This window comes from Oryctolagus cuniculus, chromosome 1 (genome assembly GCF_964237555.1).
Source record: "Oryctolagus cuniculus chromosome 1, mOryCun1.1, whole genome shotgun sequence".
Classification (NCBI taxonomy): domain Eukaryota; kingdom Metazoa; phylum Chordata; class Mammalia; order Lagomorpha; family Leporidae; genus Oryctolagus; species Oryctolagus cuniculus.
Window position 1 is genome coordinate 168,568,901 of NC_091432.1, and position 27,945 is coordinate 168,596,845.

Here is a 27,945-nt window from a genome sequence, read left to right on the forward strand (position 1 = left end):
GTCATGAGAATGCAGGACTAGGCAATCTCTGTATCTGAGCCCCAGGGTTCTTCTACTCCTTGAGGAGAAGATGAGGAAGAATGTTGAGCACCCAGCTAACTCTGGGTTTCAGACAAATGAAACAAATATATATAAATATGTTAATGTAAGGGTGTCTCATGCATTTTTAGCACAAAAATATTGCACGGGACATAGTTATACTAAAAATGCATTCATTGTTTATCTGAAATTCAAATTTAGCTGGCCATTCTGTATTTAATACAGCAGCTCTGTGCAGGAGCGACCGGCATTTAAAATAAATGACTTCCCTAGGATAAAGCTCTGGGATTATGGTAAACAGAAGCCACAGTGAGCTGTTCCCCACCCCCCTGCCCCCCAAGGGAGGAATTAATTCGGTTTCTTTCATGCCAATTAAGCAATCACAGTCAACTCTGTCGGGAATCCAAACCCATGACTATCACGGGACTTGAGACCACGAAAAAGTGAAGAAGATTAAGAGGCAGAGAAGCAGTCTTCACAGACACGGGCGGCTGGCAGAAGAGAACTGGCTCATCCTGGAAGGTAAGGGTGTGCGTCGCCTTCTCACCAGAATTGTAGTCCTGTAGATCCAGAGCAGGGGTGGGGGATTCTGGTGGACCCTGCCGCACTTCCTCATGGCCTCTCTGATACTCAATTGTCAACAGAATTCCCCTGCGACGTTTGTCATCCTCCAACTTCTAACCCTCTCTGGGCCCTCTGGGACTGCCAAGAAGCATAGCAATTATTCAGGGTGGCAGGCAGCTGGTGAGAAGACTCCTGCTGGAGTTCGGCATACTCTCCCGTGGCTGCTGCTCTTGCTTTGAGTGTAACAAGGCGCATTTGCTGTCTCTGTATCATCTGCCAGGGCTCTGAGCTTAAGGTATAGATGGACGAAAACAATTTAATGCATAACTGAGTTTCTTGTCTGTAATTTTGGGCATAGAGCTCACTCTTGGAGAATTTACTTGAGAGCATCAGTGAGTTCAACTTTCTTTTTTACAACTAGGAAGGACAAATTGCATGTAAAAAAAATGCCCCCACCTCCACCCCCAGTGGAAAGGAGTTGCCTGGTGAAATCCCCACTCTGCTCTTCTACTCCTCCCTGGGGTTTGAAATTGAAGTTGGGTGATGTAGCTCTATGGGGCTCAGACCTTCGAAATCCACCAGAGTGATAGGGCTTCCATGGATGGCTTTTAATGAGTACACGTTCATCATAGCCACTGCAGTTCATGAGCTTTTGTTTTGTTCATCTGCATGTATTATAGTTAATTAAAAAATCATAGCTACGAAACTTGAACTATAGAAGAGCAGAACTTGATCAAAGTGGGAGGGAAAACAAATTGTTAGGCATAAGCAGGTCCTAGGCTTCTGGAGCTGATTTTGGGTGAAATGCTCATGGACAAGCCGAGGCACCTGCCCGGGGCTGGTTTCTTTGTTGAAAAGTGGGATTGAAAGATGCTGTGCTTGGCTGCCTGGCTCACACACCCATGGTGAGATTCAAGCATAAGGTGCTCTGGGAAACAGAGATTATGCTATCATAGGCCTCTGCTTGTTCTGAGATAAATATGAGATGATAACTTTGGAGAGAAATAACTCCTCTTATTTTGTTAACCACTGCCCTGGGTCAGAGAAGGTAGAGAATGAATAAAAAACAGTGTATCACTTGTTGTTCTACAAGTTTATGGTATAGAGTCAAACTGAAGGTAAATGGATATTTTTCCCCAAATAATAACTCAATTTGAAAGTCCTGTGTTTCCATTCGTAGTTTCTTCTTCAAGTTTTTCATTAGTGGGAAAGGTAAGAAACCCAAGCTGTTTCTGAAGCTTGTGCTAGCAAGGAATGAAGCAGGTGCAAATCCTTTTGTAGAGAAACCTGAGTGTGGTTGTCCCCTGGTGAGAATGTTATTGGTGGGACTCTATGACATGGCCGGCAAGAACGTTTTGGATGCACTAAATAATGCTCATGTGCCCCTTCTGATAGGTGTCCTGTGCCCTGACCTTTCATGATGCCAAGAAAAGAGGCTCACTTCATCTATGGTTACCCCAAGAAGGGGCACGGCCACTCCTACATCACAGTTGAAGAGTAAGTTCAACCCAGACCCAGAGGGGTTCTCAGTTTGCTGTTTGCTGACACAGCTGACTTCCCCCAGCACGTGACTACCTAGCAAGTCTCCTTAGTGTTCTGTCTCCACAGACAGCAAAAGGTCTGGAAACAAGGTGAGGAGGCCCCAGGGGCTCACTCAGGCTCCTCAGAGGCCAAACAAGCAAGAAGACAAGAATGGTAAAAAGTTGGATCTTACCCACTTTGTCTGCATTCTTGGCTTCTGGGTCTTTGTTGTAGGTTCTTAACCTGGAACATAGCTGTCTTGTATGCAGACGAATCTTTACTCAAGCTTTGTCCTGTCTATTCTGCTCAGGCTCCTAAAGGAGATTTGCAGACCATGAAATGTGTTGCCAAAGAACCAGTGAGGATGAAGGGCAGATGAGAGTGACTCCCTCTGCAGACTGACGCCAGGATGAAGATGGTGTTCGTAATTCTATCTGAAAAAAAAAAAAAAAAAAAAAAAAGCAGTTTGATATTACGAGTTAATTAGAAATTAGCATTTGCATGATGAAGCATTTCTAAGTGCTAAGTGTTGTATACTGGTCCAAGACATGATCCAGTGGGAAAATTAGGCCTGAGGATAATCCCAGGAGATGTAATTGCTGTAACGGGAACACCAAGGATGCAGGGGCACACTCTGCATGTCCTCTCCGCCCTCTGAGTGTGAACCCCAACAGGACAGCAAGGAACTGTCTTTTGGAACATCTTGTCTGTGCTCTGTTCAGAACTTGCTGTAAACCTGCTCTCCCTTTGGAAAGAGTTGGTGAGCAATCTTATAGGAAGTGAGAAGCAGGGACAAATAAGATGTGGAACCCATCAGAGGTGCTGAGGAGGACATCATGCTGGGAGTACCTGCTCAGAGGACCCCAGGGGATTCTCTAATACGCTGTGTGGTCAGTGGGGTTGGGGGTGGCCGATGCCTTCTGGCAAAATGTCCCAAGAGCAAAGATGTGCTGTGTGTACGGTGCACTGTTTCAGCTTCTGTGTGGTGGCCCAACACACCCTTTACATTTAATTCTACTTATCTCTCATGTAATTGTTTAAAACGTCCAAGGGCTCATCAGTTGCCTTCTGTTCAGTTACTGCTCTTGGATATTGCCTTTGCCTACATGGTTGAAGGTGATGTGCCATCACCTTCATGTCTCACCAACAAAAGAAGGGGAGATGAAAGAGAGGCTAGACCATTCATTTCAAGGGACACACATCACTTTTCTTACCTATCACATAATGGCACTCACCCTGGTGGGTTCATCCTTGCTGTGCTGTAAATGAGGAAAGGCTTTGAGAAATCAGGCACTGTGTGGTTGGACATGGTGGTGCTGGACTTTAAATCCAGACCTGGTTGCCTCCAGGGTCCAAGCTGCAGGACAATGGAGACCAGTATTTGCACAGACCTATCCCATGAGAGGCTAGGGCAGAGATATCTCAGCATGAAGCTGGGCTCTGAACCATTCCTTTCTGGAGGCTGGAGGTTGTCTGCTTCATAGGCTGAAAACTGGGCTGTTCTTTGCTATTTAGTGTCAGCTGTGGAACCTAGCAGCCAGGTTCCATTCATAGCCTAAACAGAGTTACCTTCAGGGTCTAATTAGGAAGACAGAAACAAGCGAGGTGCTTGAACTCCAATATAAGGAATTGATTCAACAGGCTTTGGGACTGAGGAGGTAAAGAAGACAAAGAAGTTAGTAACTGAGAGATGTGGCTTCCACCCCTGGTGGGTGGGAGAGTATAAACAGAAGGGTGGGGGTCCTCAGAACCTGGCTCAGATCCTTGAGTAGGGGTTTCTGCTTGGCTGGTTCTGGTGCCTGATGTACCTCTGAGGTGAGGTGGAGGCACTGGTGGGCTGGTGCTGTTGCTGGTGAGGGCAAGGATGCAACTGGTTTTTAGAGCAAGGACTCGTGATTAGGACTGACTGATGGTGGGAAGGCTGTGGCTGGAGTGATGCTGACCCAAACAGGAGGTGGACCAGAAAGAGCAGCTCCCTCCCTCTCCTCTGGTCTCTCAGTCCACCTCTGGGGCACTCCACTAAAGGGCAAATGAGATGTGAGGCTTGTAGAGAGTGCAGGGAAAAATAACCCCTTCAACCTGTGTGTAGGAGTAGCTGGCCTTCTATAAGCAGAAATGTTGCTGTCTGCAGGACAATCAGATGACCATAGCCCACGAGACGCTCTTTACTTCAGTCTGTGAGAGAAGGAACACCATGATCTTGTGCAAGGTCGTAAAAGATGAATCCAGAAAATACCTGTGCAAAAGGCCACTCATTTGTTCCTCTCACAAAAGCTCTAGCTCAGATGAAATGCAGGCTGTGGCGTGGGCATGTTTGCTTCCAGTTAAGATGCCACTACCCTATACTGGAATGTCTGGGCTCAAGTCCTGCGACTGGCTCCTGACTCAAGCTTCTTGCTAATGTGCACCTTGGGAGACAGCGTGATAACTCAAATAGATGGTTTCCTGCCATCCATGTAAGAGACCTGGACTGAGTTCCCAGCATCTGGCTTCAGACTGGCCCAGCACTAGCCATTATGGGAGTAAGGGGATAGAACCAACAGATGGGAACTCATATTTAAAAAAAAATTAATTTATTTTATTTGAAAGGTAGAGTGACAGAGCGAGCAAGCAAGTGAGAGAGCACGAGAGAGACAGATCTTTTTCACTGGTTCACTTCACAAATGTCTGCAATAGACAGAGCAAGGCCAGGCTGAAGCCAGGAGCCAGGAACTCCATCTCAGTCCTATGTGGGTGGCAGGAACCCAAGTACTTGGGCCATCCACTGTCTCCCAGGCACATTAGCAGAGAGTTGGATCAGAAGCATGGAGTAGTCACGATTTGAACCAAATGCTTCAAGATGGGATGAGAGTATTCCAAGTGGTGGTTTAACCCACTGTACCACAATGCCTGTCCCCAGATCGTGGCTCTATGTGTCTGTCTAAAGCTGTCTCTGCCTCTCAAACCTAAAGAGTACAGATTCCCAGGTGCCGATTTTGTAGGTCAGAGTGATTCAGAATGGGCACTCCAACCTGCATTGAGATGGTCCTGCTACAGGTGGTGTGTGGGTGAACTCTGAGGAGCTCTGCTATGCTAAGCCAGACTGTGTTCTTGTGGTGTGTCTGGCATATCCTCGTGTTTTCCGCTCTCAGTCACTTGAATGGTTGTGAGTGCAACGTGACTGACTATAAAGAGCTGGAACAGAGCTCTGTCTGTGTCAAGATGTTCAAGCACAGACCACAGAGAAAAATTATAGCAGAGGCACCCTTCAGTCATGAGTCTATTGAACATCTCTGATCTCTGTGGCAGCTTTACTGCAGGAACGAGTGATTCTGAAGGCAAAGCACTGGCCTGGGGCATGGGAGACCTGGGCCTGGCACAAATTTTAGTGTTCACTTGCTGGTATCTAGTTATTGCCAATTGCTGTGAATGTTATTCTGTCATTTACTGGTTGTGAAAACAGGAATCTTACCAGTGTCCTGTCAACTGTAACATGAACACTGTACCTACCTACATAAGAGGATTGTAATGAAGATGAAATAAAACATGTATGTGGCGTAAGCATTGTGTCACAGTGGGTTAAGACACCACTTGGGATGCCCACATACCATATGAGAGGGATGATTTGAGTCCCATTTGCTCTGTTTCTCATTCAGCTTTCTGCAAATGCATCCTGGGAAGAGCAGATGATGGCTCAGTAACTGGGTGCCTGCCACCCAACTGGGAGACCCAGCTGGAGTTCCAGGCCCAGCTCTGGCTGTTGCAAGCATTTGAAGAGTGAACTGGTGGACAGATCTCTTTCTCTGTCATTCTGCCTTTAAAGTAGATGAAGAAAAGAAATAAAAGATAAAAATAAATAGTAAATAATTATATATTTTTAAAAGCATATAGAAATGCCTAGCACAGTACATGGTACAACTTGGCACTCTGAATTGTCAGTATGGTAGTGGTGATGCTGATACATCTTGATAGATTTCAGCTTCATGTTCTATAAAATGGGCAGATTGGTCTACATCATTGGATCTGATGCTGTCATCTCATGGTTCTCTCCTTCCTGCTTGGGGATAGATGGGTAAGGCTTGATGTTTTAGCAGCTCTATAGGGACGCAGTCTAGTAGATGGTACAGGGCAAAATTATCTTTAGAATAAGCCTTAGCTCAACCCTGCTTCTCCTGTAGCTGCACAGTCTAAGTCACCAAGCTCCTCTGACCTCAGAATCAGCCCTTAAGGCATTTGGATGTGGCTGAAAAGCCCATGAGAGTGATGCAGGTATGGAAAGCCAAGACACTATGGCAAAAATTTCCTACATGAGGGATCTCTATGAATGAGACCCAGTGGAAAGAAGGGGCCATCAAAGAAGGATGTACTTTTCTCTGAAGGGAGGAGAGAACTTCCACTTTGATTATGGTTCTGTCTAAATACTGACAGAGTTTGTGGTCACAAAAGGCTTCCATAGCCTTGGAAGCTCATGGCAAGAGCCTTGGGTGATCACTGAGGACATAAATAAGAGTGTGAATTGTTAATGACAGAAGTCACTGTGCACTTATTCCCCTTGTAGGACCTCTGTCCTTAATGAGTTGTACTATGAGAATTAGCTGCAAAACTTATTCTCAAACAGTACTTTTTACCTTGTGTGTGGGTATGTGTGCAAACTGTTGAAATCTTTACTTAGTATAGAGTTGGTCTTCTGTATATAAAGTTAATTAAAAATGAATCTTCAAGAAGAATGGGATGTGAGAAGAAGTAGGAGGTGGTATAGGAGTGGGGGTGGGAGGGTGTGTTTGGGGAGAAAAAGCACTACATTCTCAAAGTTGTACCTATGAAAATTGTATTAATTAAATAAAAGCTTTAAAAAAAAAAGTCCCCAAGCTCTGCAGGGCCTTTCTTTGAAAGTTGACAGTCACAGTTAACAGATTCAGTACTCTCAACTTAGATCATGCTGTGATGCAGAAGGTCAGGCAGATATTAACTAATTGATGATGTTATGGAGGGGGTCTACAGCCCCAGGCTGTAGTTCCAGGGACATTGTGGTAACTGCAACACTTCCCTAGTATAATTAAACACTTTTTATTACCTTAACAAAAATACAAAAGAGGAACTTCTTGGGAAAGAAAAGATTTACTTTAGCTTACAGTTTGTGGTTAAAGTTCAGGATTGGGTGGCCTGTAGTGTGGCATCTTTGGGGCTGGTCATGGCAGGTGCAGACAAATGATCACATGACAATCTAGAAAGCAGAGAGAACAGAACTTGAATTCAATCAACCCTCTCATGAGGACCACCCTCTGAGGGCATGTCCTCAGTGATCTCAAGACCTCCCACCAGACCATCCATAATTCGATCAAATAGCTATTCTTAATCAATCAGTCTTTAACATAAATACTTCAGAGTTTAAACACCTGCACGAGTGTTGGGGAGACAATTCCTACCCAACTTTTAACACCAGAGTTCATTGGAAACAGGGCCCAAGAGGCTTGTTTGGATCCCCAGGTTGGCATCCTGCTGCTTAGAACTAGGTCGTTCTCAGTAAGGGTTGCTAAAACTTTTCTCTAGGTTCAGTTCAGATACTTCTCCCTAGAAAAAAATGGGTGAAGGGGGAGTTTGGGGCAGAGAGCACAGAGACAATTGAAATGGACTATGGTTCAAATCCTCTTTCTCTCTTGTATTAGTTCTGTATGACCATCAGCAAGTTATGTAACCTCTGCATCTGTTTCCTCTTCTGTTAAATGGAGTTATAAATAGTGCTTAACTTACAGAGTTGCTGTGAGAATTAACTAAGCCAATGCATGTAGAATGTTCAGCACAGCACCTGGCTTATCATAGATATTCAATTAATGTTAATTTCCATTTCCTTTTTGTGGACTAAGTTGGGGGGAATGCTTTTAACCATTTACTAATTAGAAGAAAAGATAATGCAGCCTCAGTAGATACACTGTCCACATAAAGGTCAGTTTCTATGGCAATTCTTGTGGCTGGAACTTGGGTTCTTGGCAATGCTGGTTAGCAGTGCTTCTGTGGCACATACCTGAGAAGTTCCTAGATAAGGACCTGTGTCTGCTTACAGGAGCTGGAAGTCTGGTGAGGTGCCCCATGTGGAGGGTGGGGAATGACTTAGGGACTCCGGGCCAGCACAGTCAAGATGAAGAGAGAAGATTGATTTATGCTTCTTCACAATCTGGAACAATGTATGCCAACTTAGCTTTGTCTGTCTCTTGGGCCAGGGCTGCAGGAATTGGCATCCTGACAGTGATCCTGGGAGTTTTACTGCTCATTGGCTGCTGGTATTGCAGAAGACGAAGTGGATACAGAACCTTGACGGTTGGTAGAGTTCCCACTGTTGGACCAGATCCAAGGTTTCCTCTTCATTCTTTTCTCTGAATTTCTGGGGACTGGGATGCAGTTCTGTCCATCTCCTCTAGCTCTGATTCCTGCTTCTGCTGAATCTTTCATTCTTCATACGTGTAGCTCTTCCTTTCCCTCTGCCAGGTGTGAATCCCAATGAGGAACTTGCCCTGTCTCATTGGTTATACTCCCAGCAAACTTGAGCACCCATCTGACTGTTGTGTGTAGTTGAGCACTAATGGTTTGTGGGGCCCAGGGGAAGGGCTTGTGGTTTCTTGCACAGCAAACAGCAATGCAGTAGACAACTCAGGACTTACCAACTCTTTGGGCAATTCTTGCTAGTTCTGTTATCTACTTGGTCTGCTCCTCCTGCCTTGCATTTTCACCCCTTTCCTCCCAGGTTACCTGGGAATTACAAGTTCTTGTACCTGTGGTGAACTAAGCAGCTCGGGATATTCACGACCCCTCTAGACATTTGTGTAATGAAAAAACCCTCCTTCCATCAGCAGCACAAAAAATTACTGTTTTTTATTTTTATTTAATTGTTTTTCATTTTATTTGAAAGGCAAACACACACACAAAGAAAGAGAGAGAGAGAGAGAGGGAGGGAGAGGGAGGGAGGGAGGGAGAGAGAGAAGCATGGAGGGAGGGAGGGAGGGAGGGAGAAAGAGAGAAAGAACATGCATTTCACCCACCAGTTTATTCCAAATGCCCACAACAGCCAGGGCTGGGCCAGACCTAATCTAGGTGCTGGGAACTCTATCCAGGTCTCTTCTATGAGGAGTCAGAGACCCGAGCACTTGAGCCATCACTGCCTTCCAGGTACACAGGAAGCTGGATTAGAAGCAGAGGAGCTGGGACTTGAACCAGGCACTCTGATACATGTTGTGAGTGTCCCAAGCAGTGACTTCCCCTCTGCTCTAAACACCTGCACTATCACAGGCTCCATCTTCTTCAGGTGGCCAATGTAGTGTTGGTAATGTTCTCCTTTGTCCACATATGCTGCTAATCCAATGATGGTCCAGTCTTCTGGTATCAGGATTTCTCATGAATGGGATGCATCAGTTGAGTCCATAATGCTATAGAGTTCAGGTTTCAGTATCCTTGCTTCAAAGTCAAGTAGCACTTTAGCGCCTGAGCACCCAAAGTCACTGTCCACAGTGAGCAATGGAAGGAAAGGAGAGTTGCAATTTTTCTCTCATTCTCATTACTGATCCAAAAGCTTTTCAAGCTGATGAAAGGTGGGGGAAATGGTCATCTTTGACATAGGTATAAAGTACTGGTCCAAATTCAACAAGTACTGTGGGGAGCAACCCGGACTGGACTGAGTTACTGGAATTAAGACTTATTCTATGCATCTGCTCTCCCACAATATGGCGCTGGGAGAGGAGAAAACAGCTTCTACGCAGCTGCCTCTTGCCAACTTGAGTGATGACCTCCAGGAGCTGATCTTGCTCCTGATTGGAGGAGAGCAGCGTACTCGGCGTGTGGGCAGCTGAGTTGGGATTGGCGGAAGAGGACTATAAAGGAGGAGACAACATGCACCAGGAACATCTAAGGGGAACATCTAAGAGGAACACCTGTGCAGCCCCCGAGAGAGCCGGCCGGCGGTGTGCCACTCCCCCGCGGAAGTGGGGAATGTGGCAGGGGGAACCGCCCTTCCACGGAGGTGGAAGGGTCGGTAGCCAACCCGGGAAGAACCAGCAGCAAACCCGGGGAGGGCCGAGCAGACGAAAGAACAGCACAGGGTCCTGTGTCGTTCCTCCACGAAGACGGGGAGCGACAAGTACTTCAGCGGGGCAGGGGGCAGTTTGCAGGGATTGGTTGGCTGTTGAGGAAAAGTGCTAAGTGAGAAAGGCAACTTTGAGTTCTTTCATTCCTTGGCAGGAAAAGCAAGCAATCTCATGTTACCTCCCTGATGCCTGTCTTTGCCAGAGCATCCCAAATACAAACCATGAAAGGTTGGCCAAATTTGGGGGCTGCCATATCCACTGAGTAGACCTCTGTTGTGTGTCGACATTTGCTGGAAAGGAGGAGAAGTTGCGGAGCCTTGGGTTATAAGGGTAGGAAGGAACTCCTGTACATGATGCCTCTCCCTGGCAGCCCGTAATAAATTAGGAAGGGAGACATTTTGCTGTCTGTCACAAAACTCCATTTGTACCTCTGGCAGGGAGAACACTTTATAATTGGTTTATAATTGGTTACATACTTTTTATCTCTTCTACTCCTTTTCCTCTCATTTATGAACTGGGGCAGAGACTGTTTTTTATCCATCTTTGTATCTCCGATGTATAGGACTATGCCTGGCACAAAGAAGTCATTCAGTCATATGTCATGAGGATTCAGTTTCATTGTATGCCACTGACTTGCTTGGCAAGTTCAGATTTTAACTTTTGCAAGTCTCATTATCTCTATTCTACTCCAAGACATGGTGAAAAACACATGTAATACAAGAATGGATATGAGTTTTTATTTAGCATATATTTTATATTTTACTTTGGCATATAATTGTGTATCAAAACACAATTTAGTTTTTCAAGGAATCAAAGTTATGGAAACTCATTATGTTGGTACCCATTTCCTAGCAGTCTGCAATTATTAGGTTGATGCTATTGGACAAAAAATACAAGGATTTTTATCCTTTCTGCCTAATGCTCTCAACTTATATTCATTCAACTGAAGAATAACAGAATCTTTATATCGTGTGTTCAGACACTGTGAATATTTTGCTTGGTAAGGTTCAAGTTCAACACTACCATGTTCCCATTCCTCTAGGCCTAGATCAGTGATGTTCAGAGTTCCTGGAATTTTTATGAAACAGAACTGTGTTTAAATTCTCTGGTTTCCCTAGTGCTTCAAAATGCTCTTGGTCATATGTATTTTTCAAAATTAATAGTAAAAATCTTCATTTTGGGACATTCACTATCTCTAGAAAAGCCAGGTTAGAAATCAGTGGCACAAGAAATGTAGGCAAATATATGTAAAATAGTGTATTAATACCAAATTTAATTACATAATGAACTCCCTTTCTCTCTTTGCTGATTCTATTTTCATTTCAAAGCAGAACATAAATGACAGTAACACAGACTCTGGTACTCAACCTTTACCAACCTCTATAAAGCCTTCAGATGTTTACTTTCCACCTTCATTGACCACAGAATGCTAGGGAGTTGATTGGAATTTAGATTTCCTAAAATCTCTCCCCTGGCTAACAATTCCCTTGCATTCTGAAAACATCTTTTTAGAGGAAAAATTGCTTTTTGTTTCTACATCAGGGAGTGGGAATGATATGCAAGGAACTGGATAATGGTGTTTCAGCTTATCAGTTTCCCACCTTCACTTGGAAGCACGATACATTTGATTCTTGAATAAGAATTTCAAAGCCGGCGCCGTGGCTCACTAGGCTAATCCTCCGCCTAGCGGCGCCGGCACACCGGATTCTAGTCCCGGTTGGGGCGCCGGATTCTGCCCTGATTGCCCCTCTTCCAGGCCAGCTCTCTGCTGTGGCCAGGGAGTGCAGTGGAGGATGGCCCAGGTGCTTGGGCCCTGCACCCCATGGGAGACCAGGAAAAGCACCTGGCTCCTGGCTCCTGCCATCGGATCAGCGCGGTGCGCCGGCTGCAGCGGCGGCCATTGGAGGGTGAACCAACGGCAAAGGAAGACCTTTCTCTCTCTGTCTCTCTCTCTCACTGTCTACTCTGCCTGTCAAAAAAAAAAAAAAAAAAAAAAAAAAAAAAAAAAAAAAGAATTTCAAGGTCTCTGCTAATAACTCTGTTGACACTCTTGTCTCAAGGTATTGGGTTTCTTATGCAGGATCAGGCCTATCTGTACTGGAATCACTTGTAATGTATAAATATGCCACAAATTTTTACATGTTGATTTTTATTCTGTAACATTACGGAATCCATTTATCAGTTTGAATAGTCTCTTGGTGGAATCTTTAGGTTTCTCTTTATAGAATCATGTCATCTACAAACAAACTGAATTTTACTTCTTCCTTTCCTATTTGTAATGCCTTTTCTTTCTTTCTCTTGCCTAATGATGCTGGCTGGAACTTCCAAGATTAGATTGAATGAGTGGTGAGAGTGGATGTCCTTGTCTAGCTTTAGGAGATGCTATTAGCTTTTCCCCCTTCAATATGATATTGACTGTATGTCATACATAGCCTTTATAATGCTAGGGTATGTTCCCCCTATACCTAATCGGTTCAGAGTTTTTTTTTATCATGAATCGGTGTTGTATTTTATCGAATGGTTCTTTTTTGTCTTTTTTTTTTTTAAGATTTAGTGATTTATTTGAAAGGTAGAGTTACAGAGAGGCAGGAGCAGAGAGAGAGAGAGAGAGAGAGAGAAAGAAAGAAAGAGAGAGGTCTTTCATCTGCTGGTTCACTCCCCAGTTGGCCACAACAGCCAGGCCTGTGCTGATCCAAAGCCAGGAGCCAGAAGCTTCTTCTGGGTCTCTCACGTGGGGGCAGGGATCCAAGTACTTGAGCCATCTTCTACTGCTTTCCCAGGCCATAGCAGGGAGCTGGATTGGAAGTGGAGTAGCTGGACTTGAATCTGCACCCATATGAGATGCTGACACCACAGGTATTGGCTTTACCTGCTACATCACAGCACCAGGAGCTCTTTTTTGTCTTTTGAGATGATCAGATAATAAACTTCATTTTGTTGATGTGAGATATTACACTTACGGATATGCATATGATGAACCATCCCTGCATCTCTGCAATAAGTCCCACTTGGTTATGATGCATCATCTTTTTTATATGTTCTTAGATTTGACTTGCAAGTATTTTGCTGAAAATCTTTGCATCTATGTTCATCAGCCAATATCAGGGATATTGGCTTATAGTTTTCTTTTTGTTATGTCCTTGTCTGGGTTTGGAATTAAGGTAATGCTGGCATCATAGAATGAATTTGGGAGGGTTCCATTCCTTTCAATATTTGGAGAAAGAAGATTGAGAAAAATTGGGGGAAAATTGGTGTTAGTTCTTCAAAGGGAAGCCTTCTTGTCCTGGGCTTTTCTTTCTTGGGAGACTTTTGATCACTTACTCAATCTCATTATCTCTACAAATCTATTCAAGTTTTCTGTGTCTTCATGGTTAAATTTTTGTAAGTTATTTGTATCTAGAAGTTGAACATTTTTCCTAAGTTTTCCAAGTTCATAATGATCCCTAATGACCTTTATATTTTTGTGGTATCATTTTTATTATCTCCCTTTTCATGTATGCAGTATCAATTGTATTATCTTTTTTCATCTCTGATTTTATGAGCCGTCTCTCCTTTTTTCTTAAGTCTAGCTAAAAGTTTATCATCTTTTTGCAAAAACAATTCTTTATTTCATTGGCCTTTTGTATTTTTAGTTTTCAGTTTCTATTTTCTTTATTTCTGCTGTTCTCACTACTATTCCCTTCCTTACCTTAACTTTGTGTTTGGCTTGTTCTTGCTTTTTTAGGTCTTTGGGATGCATCGTTAAGTTGTTTATTTGATATATTTCTTCTTTTTTTTAAATGTAGGCACTTACTGTTATTAGCTTCCCTTTTAGTACTACTTTGGCTGTAACCCATAAGTTTGGGAATGTTGTGTTTCCATTTACATTAGTTTCAAGGATGTTTTAAATTTCCATTCTGATTCCTTCAGCAATCCATTTTTTTTAAGGGAAAGGGTTTATAGGGGGAAATCCAACAGACTGGAGGGAAGGGGAGAGAAGGAAAAAAGAGAGGAGAGTGTAAGAGAGAGAGAGATCAAGATACAGAGACAGAGAGAGAGAGATATCAGGAGATGGAGAGAAAGAGAGCCACGTGTTCAGGAGCAGGTCCTTTTAAAACTTTAGTAGGAGCAGTGAATCCCATTATTGTAGGGGTGGAGCTGATTAAAACTGGTGCTACTTTATGGAAGGTAGGCATCATAAGCAGTGGCTTAACCCTCTTGGCCATAATACTGGCCCTTTTTCAATATTATTATTGCTAATAAATCACTTATTCTCATCACTCAAAAATTTCTTCTACTTATTTTTAACATTCTTTTTTTAAAGATTTATTTTATTTGTTTATTTGAAAGACAGAGTTACAGAGAGAGGTAGACAGAGAGGTCTTCCATCTGCTGGTTCACTACCCAGATGGCTGTAACAGCCATAGCTGTGCTGATTCGAAGCCTGGAGCCATGAGCTTCTTCCAGGTCTCCCATATGGGTGCAGGGGTCCAAGGACTTGGACCATCTTCCACTGCTTTCCCAGGCCATAACAGAGAGCTGGATCGGAAGAGGAGCAGCCGGGACTCAAACCGGCACCCATATAGGATGCCAAAGCTTCTGGCCAGGGCTTTAACCCATTGCACCACAGCACCAGCCCTATTTTTAATATTCTTATGTTCTTTTTCTAGTGGTTTTTATACTTTTCATGAAGGCTATTATCTTTCTTTTGCTTCTGAATGTAAAACTCCTTTAAGCATCTTGGCATAGCTGATCTGGTGGTGATGAATTCCCTCAACTTTTCTTTGTGAAATGTAACTTTCTGGGTAAGGTATTCTTGGTTGGCCAATATTTTCTTTCAGAACTTGTATCATTCAATTTCCTCTAGGCTGCTAAAATTTCTGAGCAATCTGCTGTTAATCTACTGGGGTTTCCCTTAGAAGTGAGTGATGCTTTTCTCTTAAAATTTTAGAATTCTTTGTGTTGTACTTTTGAAAGTTTGTAATACATCATGGTGAAGATATTTTCTGATCATGTCCATTTGATGTCCCATGGACCTCCTGTACTTTAATGTCCACATTTTCCTCCAGATTAAGGAAAATTTCAGCTTTTATGTCATTGAATGGGTATTTCTAAGCCTCTACTCTCTTCACCCTGAGCAATTCCTACAACTCAATTTTTTTAATGGTGTCCCAAAGGCCCAGAGGGTGCCTTATTTCTTTTCTTAAAATCTTTTCTTTTGTTTGATTAGAATATTTCAAAAGATCTTTCAAGTTCAGATGCTCTTTGTTTTGATTGATCAAGTCTGGTGTTGAAGGTTTCCATTCTATTGCTTATTTGACTTGAGTGCTTCATTTCCAAGATTTCTAAAGATTTATTTACTTGAAAGGCAGAGTTTCAGAGAGAGAGAGGGAGAGGGAGAGGGAGAGGGAGAGGGATAGGGAGAGAAAGAGAGAGAGAGAGAGAGAGAGAGAGAGAGAGAATCTTGCATCCACTGGTTCATTCCCCAAATGACTGCAATGGCTGGGACCATGCCAGGCCAAAACCAGGAGCCCACAGCTTCTTCCAGGTCTATGAAATGGGTGCAGGGGCCCAAATACTTGAGCCATCTTCTGCTTCCCCAGGCTTATTAGCAGGGAGCCAGATCAGAAGTGGAACAGCCAGATCTTGAACCCACACCCATATGGGATGCAGCACTGTAGGTGGCAGCTTAACCAGCTATACCATGACACTGGCCCCTTTGATTATTTTACAGGATCGCTCTCTTTCCTGAATTTCTCATTCATATCATATACAGTTTTCCTGATTTCATTTAATTCTATTTTATCTCCTTCAGTGTTCTAATAATTATTCTTCTGAATTCTTTATCAGGCATTTTGTCAATCTCCTTTTCTTTGGAGTCTGTTACTAAAGAATTATTGTGTTCCTTTGGGGCCATGATACTGCCTTGCCTTGTCACATTCCTATTTCCTTACATTGATACTCATGCATCTGGTGGATCAGTTAATTTTTTTAAAGATTTATTTATTTATATAGAAGGCAGAGTTACAAAGAGGCAGAGAGAGAGAGAATCTTCCACCCACTGGTTCATTCCCCAAATGATGACAACAGCTGGAGCTGGGTCAATCTGAAGCCAAGAGCCAGGAGCTTCTTCCCAGTCTCCTTTGTGGGTGCAGGGGTCCAAGGACTTAGGCAATCTTCTGCTGCTTTCCCAGGCACATTAGCAGGGAGCTAGATAGGAAGTGGAGCAGCCAGGACTTAAACCTGTGCCCACTTGGGATGCCAGCACTGCAAGTGGAGGATTTACCTGCTATAACACAGTGCCAGCTCCCAGATTAGTTATTTCTATCACACTTAACAAGTGACTTTCATGGTAAAATGCTTTTTCTTAAAGATATAGATCTACTGGCCGGCGCTGCGGCTCACTAGGCTAATCCTCCACCTAGCGGCGCCGGCACACCGGGTTCTAGTCCCGGTTGGGGCGCCGGATTCTGTCCCGGTTGACCCTCTTCCAGGCCAGCTCTCTGCTGTGGCCAGGGAGTGCAGTGGAGGATGGCCCAGGTGCTTGGGCCCCGCACCCCATGGGAGACCAGGAAAAGCACCTGGCTCCTGGCTCCTGGCTCCTGCCATCGGATCAGCGCAGTGCGCCGGCCGCAGCGCGCCGGCCGTGGCGGCCATGGCGGCCATTGGAGGGTGAACCAACGGCAAAGGAAGACCTTTCTCTCTGTCTCTCTCACTGTCCACTCTGTCAAAAAATAAATAAATAAAAAAAAAAGATATAGATCTACTTAGTAGTACGTCATTTTGTCTTTATTTCCAGTTGGATCCTGTAGGGTAGTCTCCTCATTTCTTTTTCCATGTAGTTGATCACTGTGGCAGAGGAGACAGGAGGCATCAGCCCAAAATCCAGCAGCATGTACATATCTCCATGGTGATAGGTTTCTATGCAGTGCCTTGGAATCCACCTACCTTTTCCTCCCCAAGAAGACAATTACTTTCTTCATGTTATTCTGCCTGGGGCTGAGGAGGAAAGGTGTGAGCAGTATTGGGTTGTCTACACCACAATGCTAGATTACAACCAAAGTCCACAGCTTTCCAAGTCCAGCAGAGCATGAAATGGGGCCAAAGCCAATTTGCTGGGGACTGTCTGCTTCTGAGTTGGGCTTGCAGCTTAAGGCTGCCTTCAACCAATCACAGGTAATGCTGGCCAGGATGTAAGTCCAATTGACTGGGGCCATGGGACAATTCACTTGGGACTGTGGAAGGTTCAGGGGCTCCACCTAGAGGCACCAGCTTGGGGACAGACGGCATTAGTATCTGCCCAGTGATGGTTTTACCATATTCAAGACACAGTCTGTGCTCACCTTGGTGCTATTTTCCAGTGACTGGAGTCTTGCTACTTGTTTTCAGCCCACAGTTGTGGGGAGGGTTGATGAAAGTAGTCCTTTGTTCACCCAGGCTGACATAAAATGGATTGCACCTGACTTACACAGCTGTAGGACCTTACCCTGTCTTGGGGGTGCATGCTTAGCCCATGAGAGACTGAGAGTAATGCAGGCTGAAACACTCATGTGTTTTACCAGGATGAAGGTCTCCACCTGATGGCGGGGCAGGACTAGAGCCTCACTGAGTACTGACCTGGGAGAAGGGTCTCTGATCCAAATCGGGTGCTGGTTATCACCACAGTGGGAGTGGCACTGAGCTTCAAGCTAAAACTATGAACTTACTTTCCTGCCCTACACCCGAGGTTGAAGTATTTGCTTTCTGCCTGATGCTGGGGTGGGAATGGTGAAGGCAGTTCCTTGGCTGCCCAGGTTGGCATTAAGCTAGGTTGAACTGGGTTCTCAATGTCAGTGGGTCCTGTGTACTCTAAGTGTATGCCAAGCATGCATGATGCTGGGAAAGATCTAGCCATGGTATCTGTGACGGCTGGCCTGGCACTGAGCTTCAAAGCAGAGTCTTGTTTGTTCCCATTCTACTCTCCAGTGGCTGGAATCTTGCTCAGCTGTCTTTTGGAGGCTATGGGAGGGATGGTGGAAGTGGTCTCTTGGCAGCCTGGTTAAAGAGGATCCAAAGGCTCTGGAACTGGCCTAGGGGCAGAAGCTGTGGGACTCTATCTGACTTTAGGTTTCACCATAGCAGGCCTGGTATTAGGTTTCAAGTCTAAGGTCTGGACCCTATTCTCTCTCCCTCTACCAAGTGGTAAGCATCTCTTCATGCTGCACTACTTGGAGCTGGTGGTATGTGTGTGACATGTTTCCTTCGGACCCTCTTCAATGTGTCTTATCACACTTTAACTGGGCTCTAAGTTCTCTCACCTAGCTTCTATAGCTCCTCGTGAAGAGGACTTGCATGAATAGCTGTTCCAATCGCTCTCTGTGGGGAGACAATTGCCACAGCATCTTATTCCATGACCACCTTGCTATACCTCCCCTCTTCTTTTCTAATATATGCGTTCAATGTTAAGATTTCCCGGTAAGTGCAGCTTTTGTTGTATCTCACAAATTTCATTATTATATTTTCAATTTCACTTAGTTAAAATATTTCAAGATTTTTCTTTAGATTTCTTCTTTGACCCATGTGTTATATAGAAGTTCAATCTTCAAATATTTTGGAATTTTCTAGTTATCATTTCTGAGTTCTACTTTAATTCAGTTGTAGTCTGACAGCATAGTGTTTTTATTTAAAAAGATTTTTAAGATATGTTTTATGTTCTGGAATGTGGTGAATGTTCCATGAGCTAAAGAAGAATTCTGTATCCTGCTGTTGTGGATGAAGTAGCTACAGTTGCTTATTAAATCTAGTTAATTCATGGTTTTATTGAGTTAAACTACGGCTTTACTGATTTTTTGCCAGCTAGATAGTCTATTTCTGATAGAGGAGTATTGAAGTCTCCAACTACATCTTTAACCATTTCTCCTAACAGATCTATCACTTTTTGTCTTACACATTTTTGATGCTCTGGAACTAGGTGCGTACAAGCTAAGTATTGTTATGACTTCTTAGAGAATGGATCCTTTTATTATTATGTAAGGCCTTGTCTATCTCTGATGACATCTCTGATGACATTTCTTATTTTGAAGTCTGCTTTCTGAAATTAATATAGAAATGCCCACTTTATTTTGATTACTAATATAGCATGGTATCTCTTTATCTCTGAGGGGACTTCAACAACAAGTTGATAGAGTGGTGGGCAATTGATGTAGTGGTTAAGATGCTAGTTGGGATGCCACATCCCATATTGGAATACCTGGATCCTCTCCTGAATCCTCTGCTTCCAATTCAGCTTCCACTAACGCATATCCTGAAAGACAGAAGATAATGGCCCAGTAGTCAGGTCACTGCCACCACACAGGAGAAACAGATGGAGTTATGGGCTCCTGGGTTCTGGGCCCAGCCCTGGCTATTGTGGGCATTTGGTATCCATCACATTGAAGATCCTTCTCTAACTCTCCCTTTCAAATAAAGTAGAAATAAATAAAATGTAAAAATTTACAGGAAATGGAATTATAAGATAAAATTGAAAAATATAAACTTTCTCAACATAAGTTGTAAAAGGTTCAAGACACTTTTGCAAGCCATACACTAGCCACTTAGTCTAGGACTAAAGAATTGAGGGTCTCGAGAATTTAACCATATCAAGGCAGTATTTGTTACATTATTAACTGACAATAAATGGACCCCTTTAATGATTTTTTTAACATGACAAAACAAAAAGAAGTTGAAAGGAGGCAAATCATGATGGGAAGATGGAGACCTAATAATTTTCTGTTGAATCCTCATAAAATTACCCTTGCTTTATGAGAGGAATAAGCAGTAGTACTAGGGGCCGGCACCGTGGCTCACTTGGTTAATCCTCCACCTGCGGTGCTGGCATTCCATATGGGCACCGGGTTCTAGTCCCGGTTGCTCCTCTTCCAGCCCAGCTCTCTGCTGTGGCCCAGGAGGCCAGTGGAGGATGGCCCGAGTGCTTGGGCCCTGCACCCACATGTGAGACCAGGAAGAAGCTCCTGGCCTCCGATTGGCCCAGCGCCGGCCGTGGCGGCCATTTGGGGAGTGAACCAATGAAAGGAAGACCTTTCTCTCTGTCTCTCTCTCTCACTGTTTATAACTCTACCTGTCAAATTAAAAAAAAAAAAAGCTGTTTATAAGCAGTAGTAATGTCATGGTGGAGAAAGTTTCTTTGGTGAAGATTTCTGGATGTTTTTCCTCTAAAGCTTCATGTAATTTTCTCAAAACACTGTCCTAATAAGCAAATATTATTTTCTTTGGCCCTCCAGAGAGCCAATAAGCAACATGCCAGAGTATTCGCCAAAACTATTGCCATGACCTTTCTTCTGGACCACTTCCACCTCTTGGTAGCCCTTACTTTGTCTTCAAGATTATATTAATAAAGCTGTGTTTTATATTCTGCTCAAATTTTTCAAAGGAATGCTTGTGTCTCTTGATTGCACTTATTTAAAGTTTCTGTTGAAAGCTCTGCTCCTGTCTGTAGCTGTTCAGGATGCGACAGTTTTAGCAGCCATCCAGCACAAAGTTTGCTCCACTTTAACTTTTCAGTTAGAATTCTGTAAACTGAACCAGTTGAGATGGCTATGGCGTTGGTTATTGTTTCTGCTGTTAAATCCTTACAGTTATTTCGTAGCTCACATTTTCCATGACCTTTTGAAGACTCCTCATATTTACTTTTAGTGTAGACTTTTTTTTTTTTTTTTTTTTTTTGACAGGCAGAGTGGACAGTGAGAGAGAGAGACAGAGAGAAAGGTCTTCCTTTGCCATTGGTTCACCCTCCAATGGCCGCCGTGGCCGGTGCGCTGCAGCCGGCGCACCGCACTGATCTGATGGCAGGAGCCAGGTACTTCTCCTGGTCTCCCATGGGGTGCAGGGCCCAAGTATTTGGGCCATCCTCCACTGCACTCCCTGGCCACAGCAGAGAGCTGGCCTGGAAGAGGGTCAACCGGGACAGAATCCGGCATCCCGACCGGGACTAGAACCCAGTGTGCTGGCGCCGCAAGGTGGAGGATTAACTTTTAAAATGAATTTCTTGTAGACAACACATAACTCTCATTTCTTGATCCACTCAGACAATCATTCCTGTTCAGTATGATTATTGATATATTTGTATTGATATAATCATATTTGTCATTTTGTTATCTTTTTTCTTCCTAAATTTTCTTCTACTTTTTCTGCCTTTTGTGGTCTTAACTGAACATTTTATGATATGATTTGCTCTCCTTTCTTAGCATACTGGCTATACATCTTTTTCAGGGTTTTAAGTGGCTTCCCTAGAGTTTGCAAAATTACATGTGTAACTCATCAAAACCCACTTTTAAGTAACATGGTGTCATTTCATAAGTAGTATGAGTACCTTATAGTGACAATCCTAATCCCTTTCTCCTTCATTGAACGGTTATATGTTAGATTAAGAAAAATAAGTTTCTATTTTACCTTCATTTATGCACTTCTCTATGTAGATCTGAGTTTCTGATCTGATGTTATTTTCCTTCTAATAACTACTACTAGTATTTCTTGCAACCCAGGTCTCCTGGCAACAAATTCCCTCAATATTTGTCTAAGAAAATCTTCATTTGTCCTTCATATTTGAAGGACAATTTCACAAGAGGCTCATTTTGTTGATGTACTTCTCCTCCCTTCACAATATTCATTGACTGACTACAGATGCTAGGTACTGCACCAGTGCTTTACCAGTAGTTAATTCCCACTACAAGTCTCAGAGTTATGTAGTATCATCTTCCTGTTACAGAAGCAAAATCTGGAATTGAGAGAAAAAGTGACTAGACTGAGGACACACAGGAGGTAAATGGAAGAACCTAGATTAAAACCTCATTCATAAAAATTTGGCTTCATTTTCTTTTCTTTACTGGACTCAGTTATTTCTTCTCACCCACTCGCTTTTATGAACTTACATTTCAGGACAAAAGTCTTCAAGCTGGTATCCAAAGTACTTTAACGGGGAGAGGTCCACAAGAGCAGCTTGGTCAACAGGACAGCAACCTGTTCTTTCAAGAGAAAAACTGTGAACTTCTGGTAGGTTGAGAATGTGCATGTAGATGTTTTCATGTACGGCTACTTTAAACTCAACTGAATAAAATGACCTCCATTTAAAAAGCAAGGATAATGTGAATGTACTTAATGTCACAGAACTATGTACCTAAAAATGGTCAAATAGCAAATTTTATGTTACATATACTTTGCCACAATAAAAAGCAAATATTACAAATCAAAAAGCAGGGAAAGCCCAGACATTTTCTTGAATCATGTACTCTCACACTCAGATGTTCCAGGGTCCATAATGAGCACCCTATTCATGAGCTCTGAAGGAAGAATTTGGTTCCAGATACAATACCCCCTTATGTTTCTAAGTTACTTTTTTTTCATTAGCATAGATATAAATAGGTGAGGAAAAATGTTATGAATTGTTATGAATTGTAGAGCTGTGCTCTCCCATAGGGTAGCCACTAGACACACTGCTCATGTACACTTGAAATACAGTAGTATAAATTAAGATGTACTGTAGCCATTACTATATTTAAAAGACATAGTCTATAGAAAATATAACTACTTCATTAGTAATTTTCATATTATGTTAAAATGATTGTATCTTGAAATACTGGGTAAAATAAAAATATTTTATTAATTTTACCTGTTTCTTTTTGGTTTTTAAGTGTAGCTACCAGAAATTTTAAAAATCTTCAAAAATTTCATTCATTTCATTATAGAGAGAGCATGCTCCCCCATCTGCTGGTTCATCCTCCAAATAGCTGGTTCACTTGCAATACTGAGGGGTCAAAATCAGGATCCAGGAACTCAGTACAGGTGTCCCATATACATGACAGGAACCCGGACACTTGAGCCATCACTTCTACTTCCAGGGTGTTCATCAGGAAAACACTGAGGCAGGCATCAAACACAGACACTCAAATATGGGACATGGCATCCTAATGGCCAGGCCAAACACTTGTACCTCAAATTTTAAAATTATATAAGTGTCTTATGTTACATTTCTATTGGACAGGGCTAGTGCAGATGCATAATGATGGAGTGCCCTAACTCAAGTCAAATTCCTGTGTTTGATTCTTAGCTCCTAACTTACTAGTTGTGCATGACTGTGCGCAAGTGATTTAATTTTTCTGTGTCACTCTGTAACATAAAAACAGAGAAAATATTCTTGGAATTGAAAGGATTAATGTAGGCTTAACAGACTGATAGTATAATTTTGCCTTTAGAAACAACTACAAGGATCTATGCAGCAAAGAAGCAATATTTAGGGGCTGGTGCTGTGGTGCAGCAGGTTAAGCCACCTCCTGCAGCACTGCATCCCATATGGGCACTGGTTCATGTCCTGGCAGCTCCGCTTCTGATCCAGCTCATGCTAATGTACCTAGGAAAGCAGTGAAAGATGGCCCAAGTCCCTGGATCCCTGCTACCCCCATGGGAGACTAAGAAGCTGCTCCTGTTGTGGTCTTTTGGGGAGTAAACCAGCACATGGAAGATTTCTCTGTGTTTCTGCCTCTAACTTTGACTTTCAAATAAACAAATATTTAAAAAAAGAGGTAATGTATATTACTATCTCTAACTTGCATTCCAGAATCTATCAGGGTTTGGGATTTCTGACATGGATAAGGCAGAGATAAATAAGCTTTTGAGATTTGGGGAAACCTCTTAGCCCTATTTTTCTCTACCCTTTCCCCCAACAAAGATTCAACATAAAAATTTATGAAATTTAACAATTACCTCATTGGGTGGAAAGTAGATATGAACATTCAGAACTTTAAGTCCATGGCAAAATATATACACTGTTGCCAAGCCTATATTCTTCCTTTCTCATCTTCACAGGTTCCCAATGCTCCACCTGCCTATGAGAAAGTCTCTGCAGAACAGTCACCACCACCTTATTCACCTTAAGAGCCAGCAACTCACCTGAGAAATGCTGAAATGATTTCCCTCACACTTTTGCTTGAATTTAATATAGACATCTAATATTTTGCTTTGGAATGCTGTAAGAACATACACCTCTAATTATAAGCCAATGTTAAATTCTTAGGGCAATTAGCAGAACTAATCAAGTAATTAAATGATAAGAAATATAAAAATTAAGTGTCAATAAACATTACAACAAACAATGCTATCTGCGTCAACAGTATTGCTAATATATCTATGGTGTTATTTCCTGAGAAATAGAATTGGGTGTTCTAGCACCATCTAAGTTTTAGTTAAAATTTGGTTAATAAAGGAACAAGCTACTATACGGATTCTTGAATCAGCAGCCTCTAGATCAACATGAACTGTATACAGAATTGTTGCAGGTGAGTCTGTGTTGTGGAGAGTTCAGAGGGTACCTTTACAGGTTTAAGACAAAAAGCTAATTGACCTATTTATCTGATCAGGAAAATGTCAGCAATGTCCCTCTCTGTTCTAAAATTCCATGATACTACAATAATACACTATAAACATCTTTTCTGTAAGTAATACACATATGAGGGGTCTTCAAAAAGTTTGTAGAAAATATGTATTATGAAAAAACTGTGCATAGATTTCAAAACTTTGACTAAAATAAATCTTTTAATTCCATTTTCCTGCAATTTTTTTTTTAATTTGACAGAGTTAGACAGTGAGAGAGAGAGACAGAGAAAGGTCTTTCTTCCATTGGGTCACTCCCCAAATGGCCACAACAGCCAGCATAGCGCCGATCTGAAGCCAGGGACCAGGTGCTTCTTCCTGGTCTCCCATGTGGGTACAGGGGCCCAAGCACTTGGGCCATCCTCCACTGCACTCCTGGGCCACAGCAGAGAGCTGGACTGGAAGAGGAGCAACCAGGACTAGAACTTGGTGCCCATATGGGATGCTGGCACCACATGCAGAGGATTAACCAAGTGAGCCATGGCGCCGGCCCCCCTGCAAACATTTTGAAATACCCCCATAATACAATTTTAATTACATTTCACTGCAAGAATACTAATATAATGATAAGAATTTTGTTAAACCAGAATGTGGTGTAAGGATTTAAATAAGCAAAAGCTACTGCAGTTTGGCTGTTGCCTATCTATTGCTTTAAATGTTTCTATAGCAGTTTAGCTCCTTTGGATTCCAAAATCCTTCTCACAAGAACATACTTAAGAAATAAAAAAGGACCAGAGGTTCTAGAATGATATCAGTATTTGCATAGCAACATTGCACATAGATATACACATACAAACACACACAGGCTACATCCACTTATCACCGGCACTATTATTTTTTAGCATTTTCTTCTGATTATCTCATTTAGAGTATTTTCCTGGTTTAAATTTCTATCACACTAAATGGAAAGCCAGTATCATTTTCCATAAGGTAATGAAAGCAAATTGTTTTTGTTAAAACCTGGGAAGATATTCATGATAACAAAAGGTTGTCAACCTGAGACCTGTTCTCTTTGTTAAAAAGGAAAATTAGCAAGAATCAGAGAAAATGTAAAAGGTTGTCTTCAAAACTCTTTCAACAGTTTAAAGAAATGATTTTCTATGTGATTCATTTATAACAATGTTTAGTCGCTAAATCACTTAAAATCATCCCATGTCATCAGAAACACCAGTGCAACATAGCCTATTTCTTACCAAAGACAAACTTGAAAAGATAAAAAACAGGATACGTATTACATACATGGAAAGAATGACATTCAACAACATGCTAAAGTACATCCTAACCTTCCTGATTTTATTAACACTTGAAATATTCTACACCTTCCCCAGTTCAAAGGCTCTTGCCTGTTTTTCAAATATGAAAATGAGTTCTAAAGAAAAACATCAGACCTTTGGCCAAATCCTTCCCTCCTCTCCCCACAGGTCTCAGCAGAGTATCAGTCCTCTGTATCTAAGGAGGGACCTATGACTTAAGCCCTAGATCTTCCAAGGCCATCCAGTTAGTCATCCACTGAGGGCTCTCTCCTCTTCTTGTGAGAAAGACTCTCCTCAGTCTCTCAGTGTCCATGGTAAGACAAAGAGTCTTGGCCTGAATCTGCCAGAGAAACTAGGAGAGAGTTTGTTAAAAAGAATAGAAGGTGTCAGATTCGGTAAGGGCTTGTTCTCCTCCCAGAGGCAGATATACTTCTGAAGAGGACTCTTTAGATTGAGAAACAATTGCACGATAACCTTTGGAGCCATGTGCTATATGCAGGGTCACATGCTATAAGGAGTCTGATCACTATATCACCACTGAGGACAGTACTTTCCATCCAGGAACACCTGATTGAGGATGGTGACAAACTGGTATCAGAAAAATCAGAAAAATGAAATGTTAAGGCTTTGCCATGCTGATACTGAAATCCAAACCTGCTAATACATTTGTGGAGGCCCTTTAGTGCTCTCTGTCCCTGCCACCCAGACTGACAAAAGACAAAAGAGGACATCCATACTACTGAAAGCAATTTACAGAGTCAATACTATCCCAATCAAAATACCAATGACATTCTCAGATCTAGAAAAAATGATGCTAAAATTCATATTGAACCACAAGAGACCCCAAATAGCTAAACCAATCTTAAACAACAGAAATAAAGCTGCAGGCATCATGATACCAGATTTCAAGACATATCACAGGGCAGTTATAGTCAAAATAGCCTGGTACTGACATAGAAATAGGCATGTAGGCCAATGGAGAGAATAGAACCCTCAAAAATAAATCCACACATCTACAGCCAACTAATCTTTGACAAAGGAGCTAAAATCAATCCCTGGACAAGGGACAGTCTCTTCAAGAAATGATGCTGGGAGCCAGCGCCGCAAGGCGGAGGATTAGCCTAGTGAGCCGCGGCGCCGGCACACCGGGTTCTAGTCCCGGTTGGGGCGCCGGATTCTGTCCCGGTTGCCCCCCTTCCAGGCCAGCTCTCTGCTGTGGCCAGGGAGTGCAGTGGAGGATGGCCCAAGTCCTTGGGCCCTGCACCCCATGGGAGACCAGGAAAAGCACCTGGCTCCTGCCATCGGATCAGTGCGGTGTGCTGGCCACAGCGCGCTGGCCGCGGCGGCCATTGGAAGGTGAACCAATGGCAAAGGAAGACCTTTCTCTCTGTCTCTCTCTCTCACTGCCCACTCTGCCTGTCAAAAAAAAAAAAAAAAAAAAAGATGCTGGGAAAATTGGATCTCTGTGTGCAGAAGTATGAAACAAGACCTGTATCTTACACCTTACACAAAAATCAACTCAAAATGGATTGAGGATCAAAATCTATGACCTCATATTAAATTTTTAGAAAAGAACATTGGGGAAACTCTGCAAGATATTAGCATAGGCAAAGACTTTTCAGAAAAGACCCAGAAGCACAGTCGATTGAAACCAAAATAGACAAATTGGATTACATTAAGCTGAGAAGCTTCTGCACTGCAAAGGAAACACTCAGCAAAGAGGCAACTGACAGAATGGGTGAAAATATCTGTAAACTACACAAAGTATAAAAGATTCATATCAAGAATTGATAGGCCAGCACTGCAGCTCACTAGGTTAATCCTCTGCCTGTGGCGCTGGCACTCTGGGTTCCAGTCCTGGTCAGGGCGCTGGATTCTGTCCCGGTTGTTCCTCTTCCAGTCCAGCTCTCTGCTGTTGCCCGGGAAGGCAGTGGAGGATGGCCCAAGTGCTTGAGCCCTGCACCTGCATGGGAGACCAGGAGGAAGCACCTGGCTCCTGGCTTCGGATCAGCGCAGCACGCTGGCCATAGCGGCCATTTGGGGGGTTAACCAAAGGAAAAGAAGACCTTTCTCTCTGTCTCTCTCTCACTGTCTAACTACCTATCAAAAAAAAAAAAAAAAAAAAAAGAATCTATAAA

The 27,945-nt window shown here is 42.8% G+C and overlaps 1 protein-coding gene and 1 long non-coding RNA gene across 2 annotated transcripts; both read left to right on the forward strand.

Moving 5' to 3' along the window:
* Positions 1-407: 407 nt before the first annotated feature.
* On the forward strand, positions 408-27,937 carry MLANA (melan-A). Its single transcript, XM_002708101.5, has 5 exons — positions 408-561; positions 1,999-2,100; positions 8,322-8,418; positions 22,068-22,181; positions 23,991-27,937. Exons 2-5 carry the CDS (start codon positions 2,021-2,023, stop codon positions 24,057-24,059), a joined length of 360 nt encoding a protein of 119 aa, XP_002708147.3. The 5' UTR covers positions 408-561; positions 1,999-2,020; the 3' UTR covers positions 24,060-27,937.
* LOC103347878 (uncharacterized) lies at positions 18,676-21,951 on the forward strand. Its single transcript, XR_516389.4, has 2 exons — positions 18,676-19,104; positions 21,898-21,951. It is a non-coding gene; the product is annotated as an uncharacterized lncRNA (long non-coding RNA).
* Positions 27,938-27,945: the final 8 nt, after the last annotated feature.

What these genes read in the sequence shown, in the direction of transcription:
- MLANA (XM_002708101.5), top strand. Translation starts at nt 2,021, where the DNA reads ATGATGCCAAGAAAAGAGGCTCACTTCATCTATGGTTACCCCAAGAAG. An exon ending in TCCTACATCACAGTTGAAGA is followed by an intron (nt 2,101 to 8,321) that starts GTAAGTTCAACC and finishes CTCTTGGGCCAG; the next exon opens with GGCTGCAGGAATTGGCATCC. An exon ending in AGAAAAACTGTGAACTTCTG is followed by an intron (nt 22,182 to 23,990) that starts GTAGGTTGAGAA and finishes TCATCTTCACAG; the next exon opens with GTTCCCAATGCTCCACCTGC.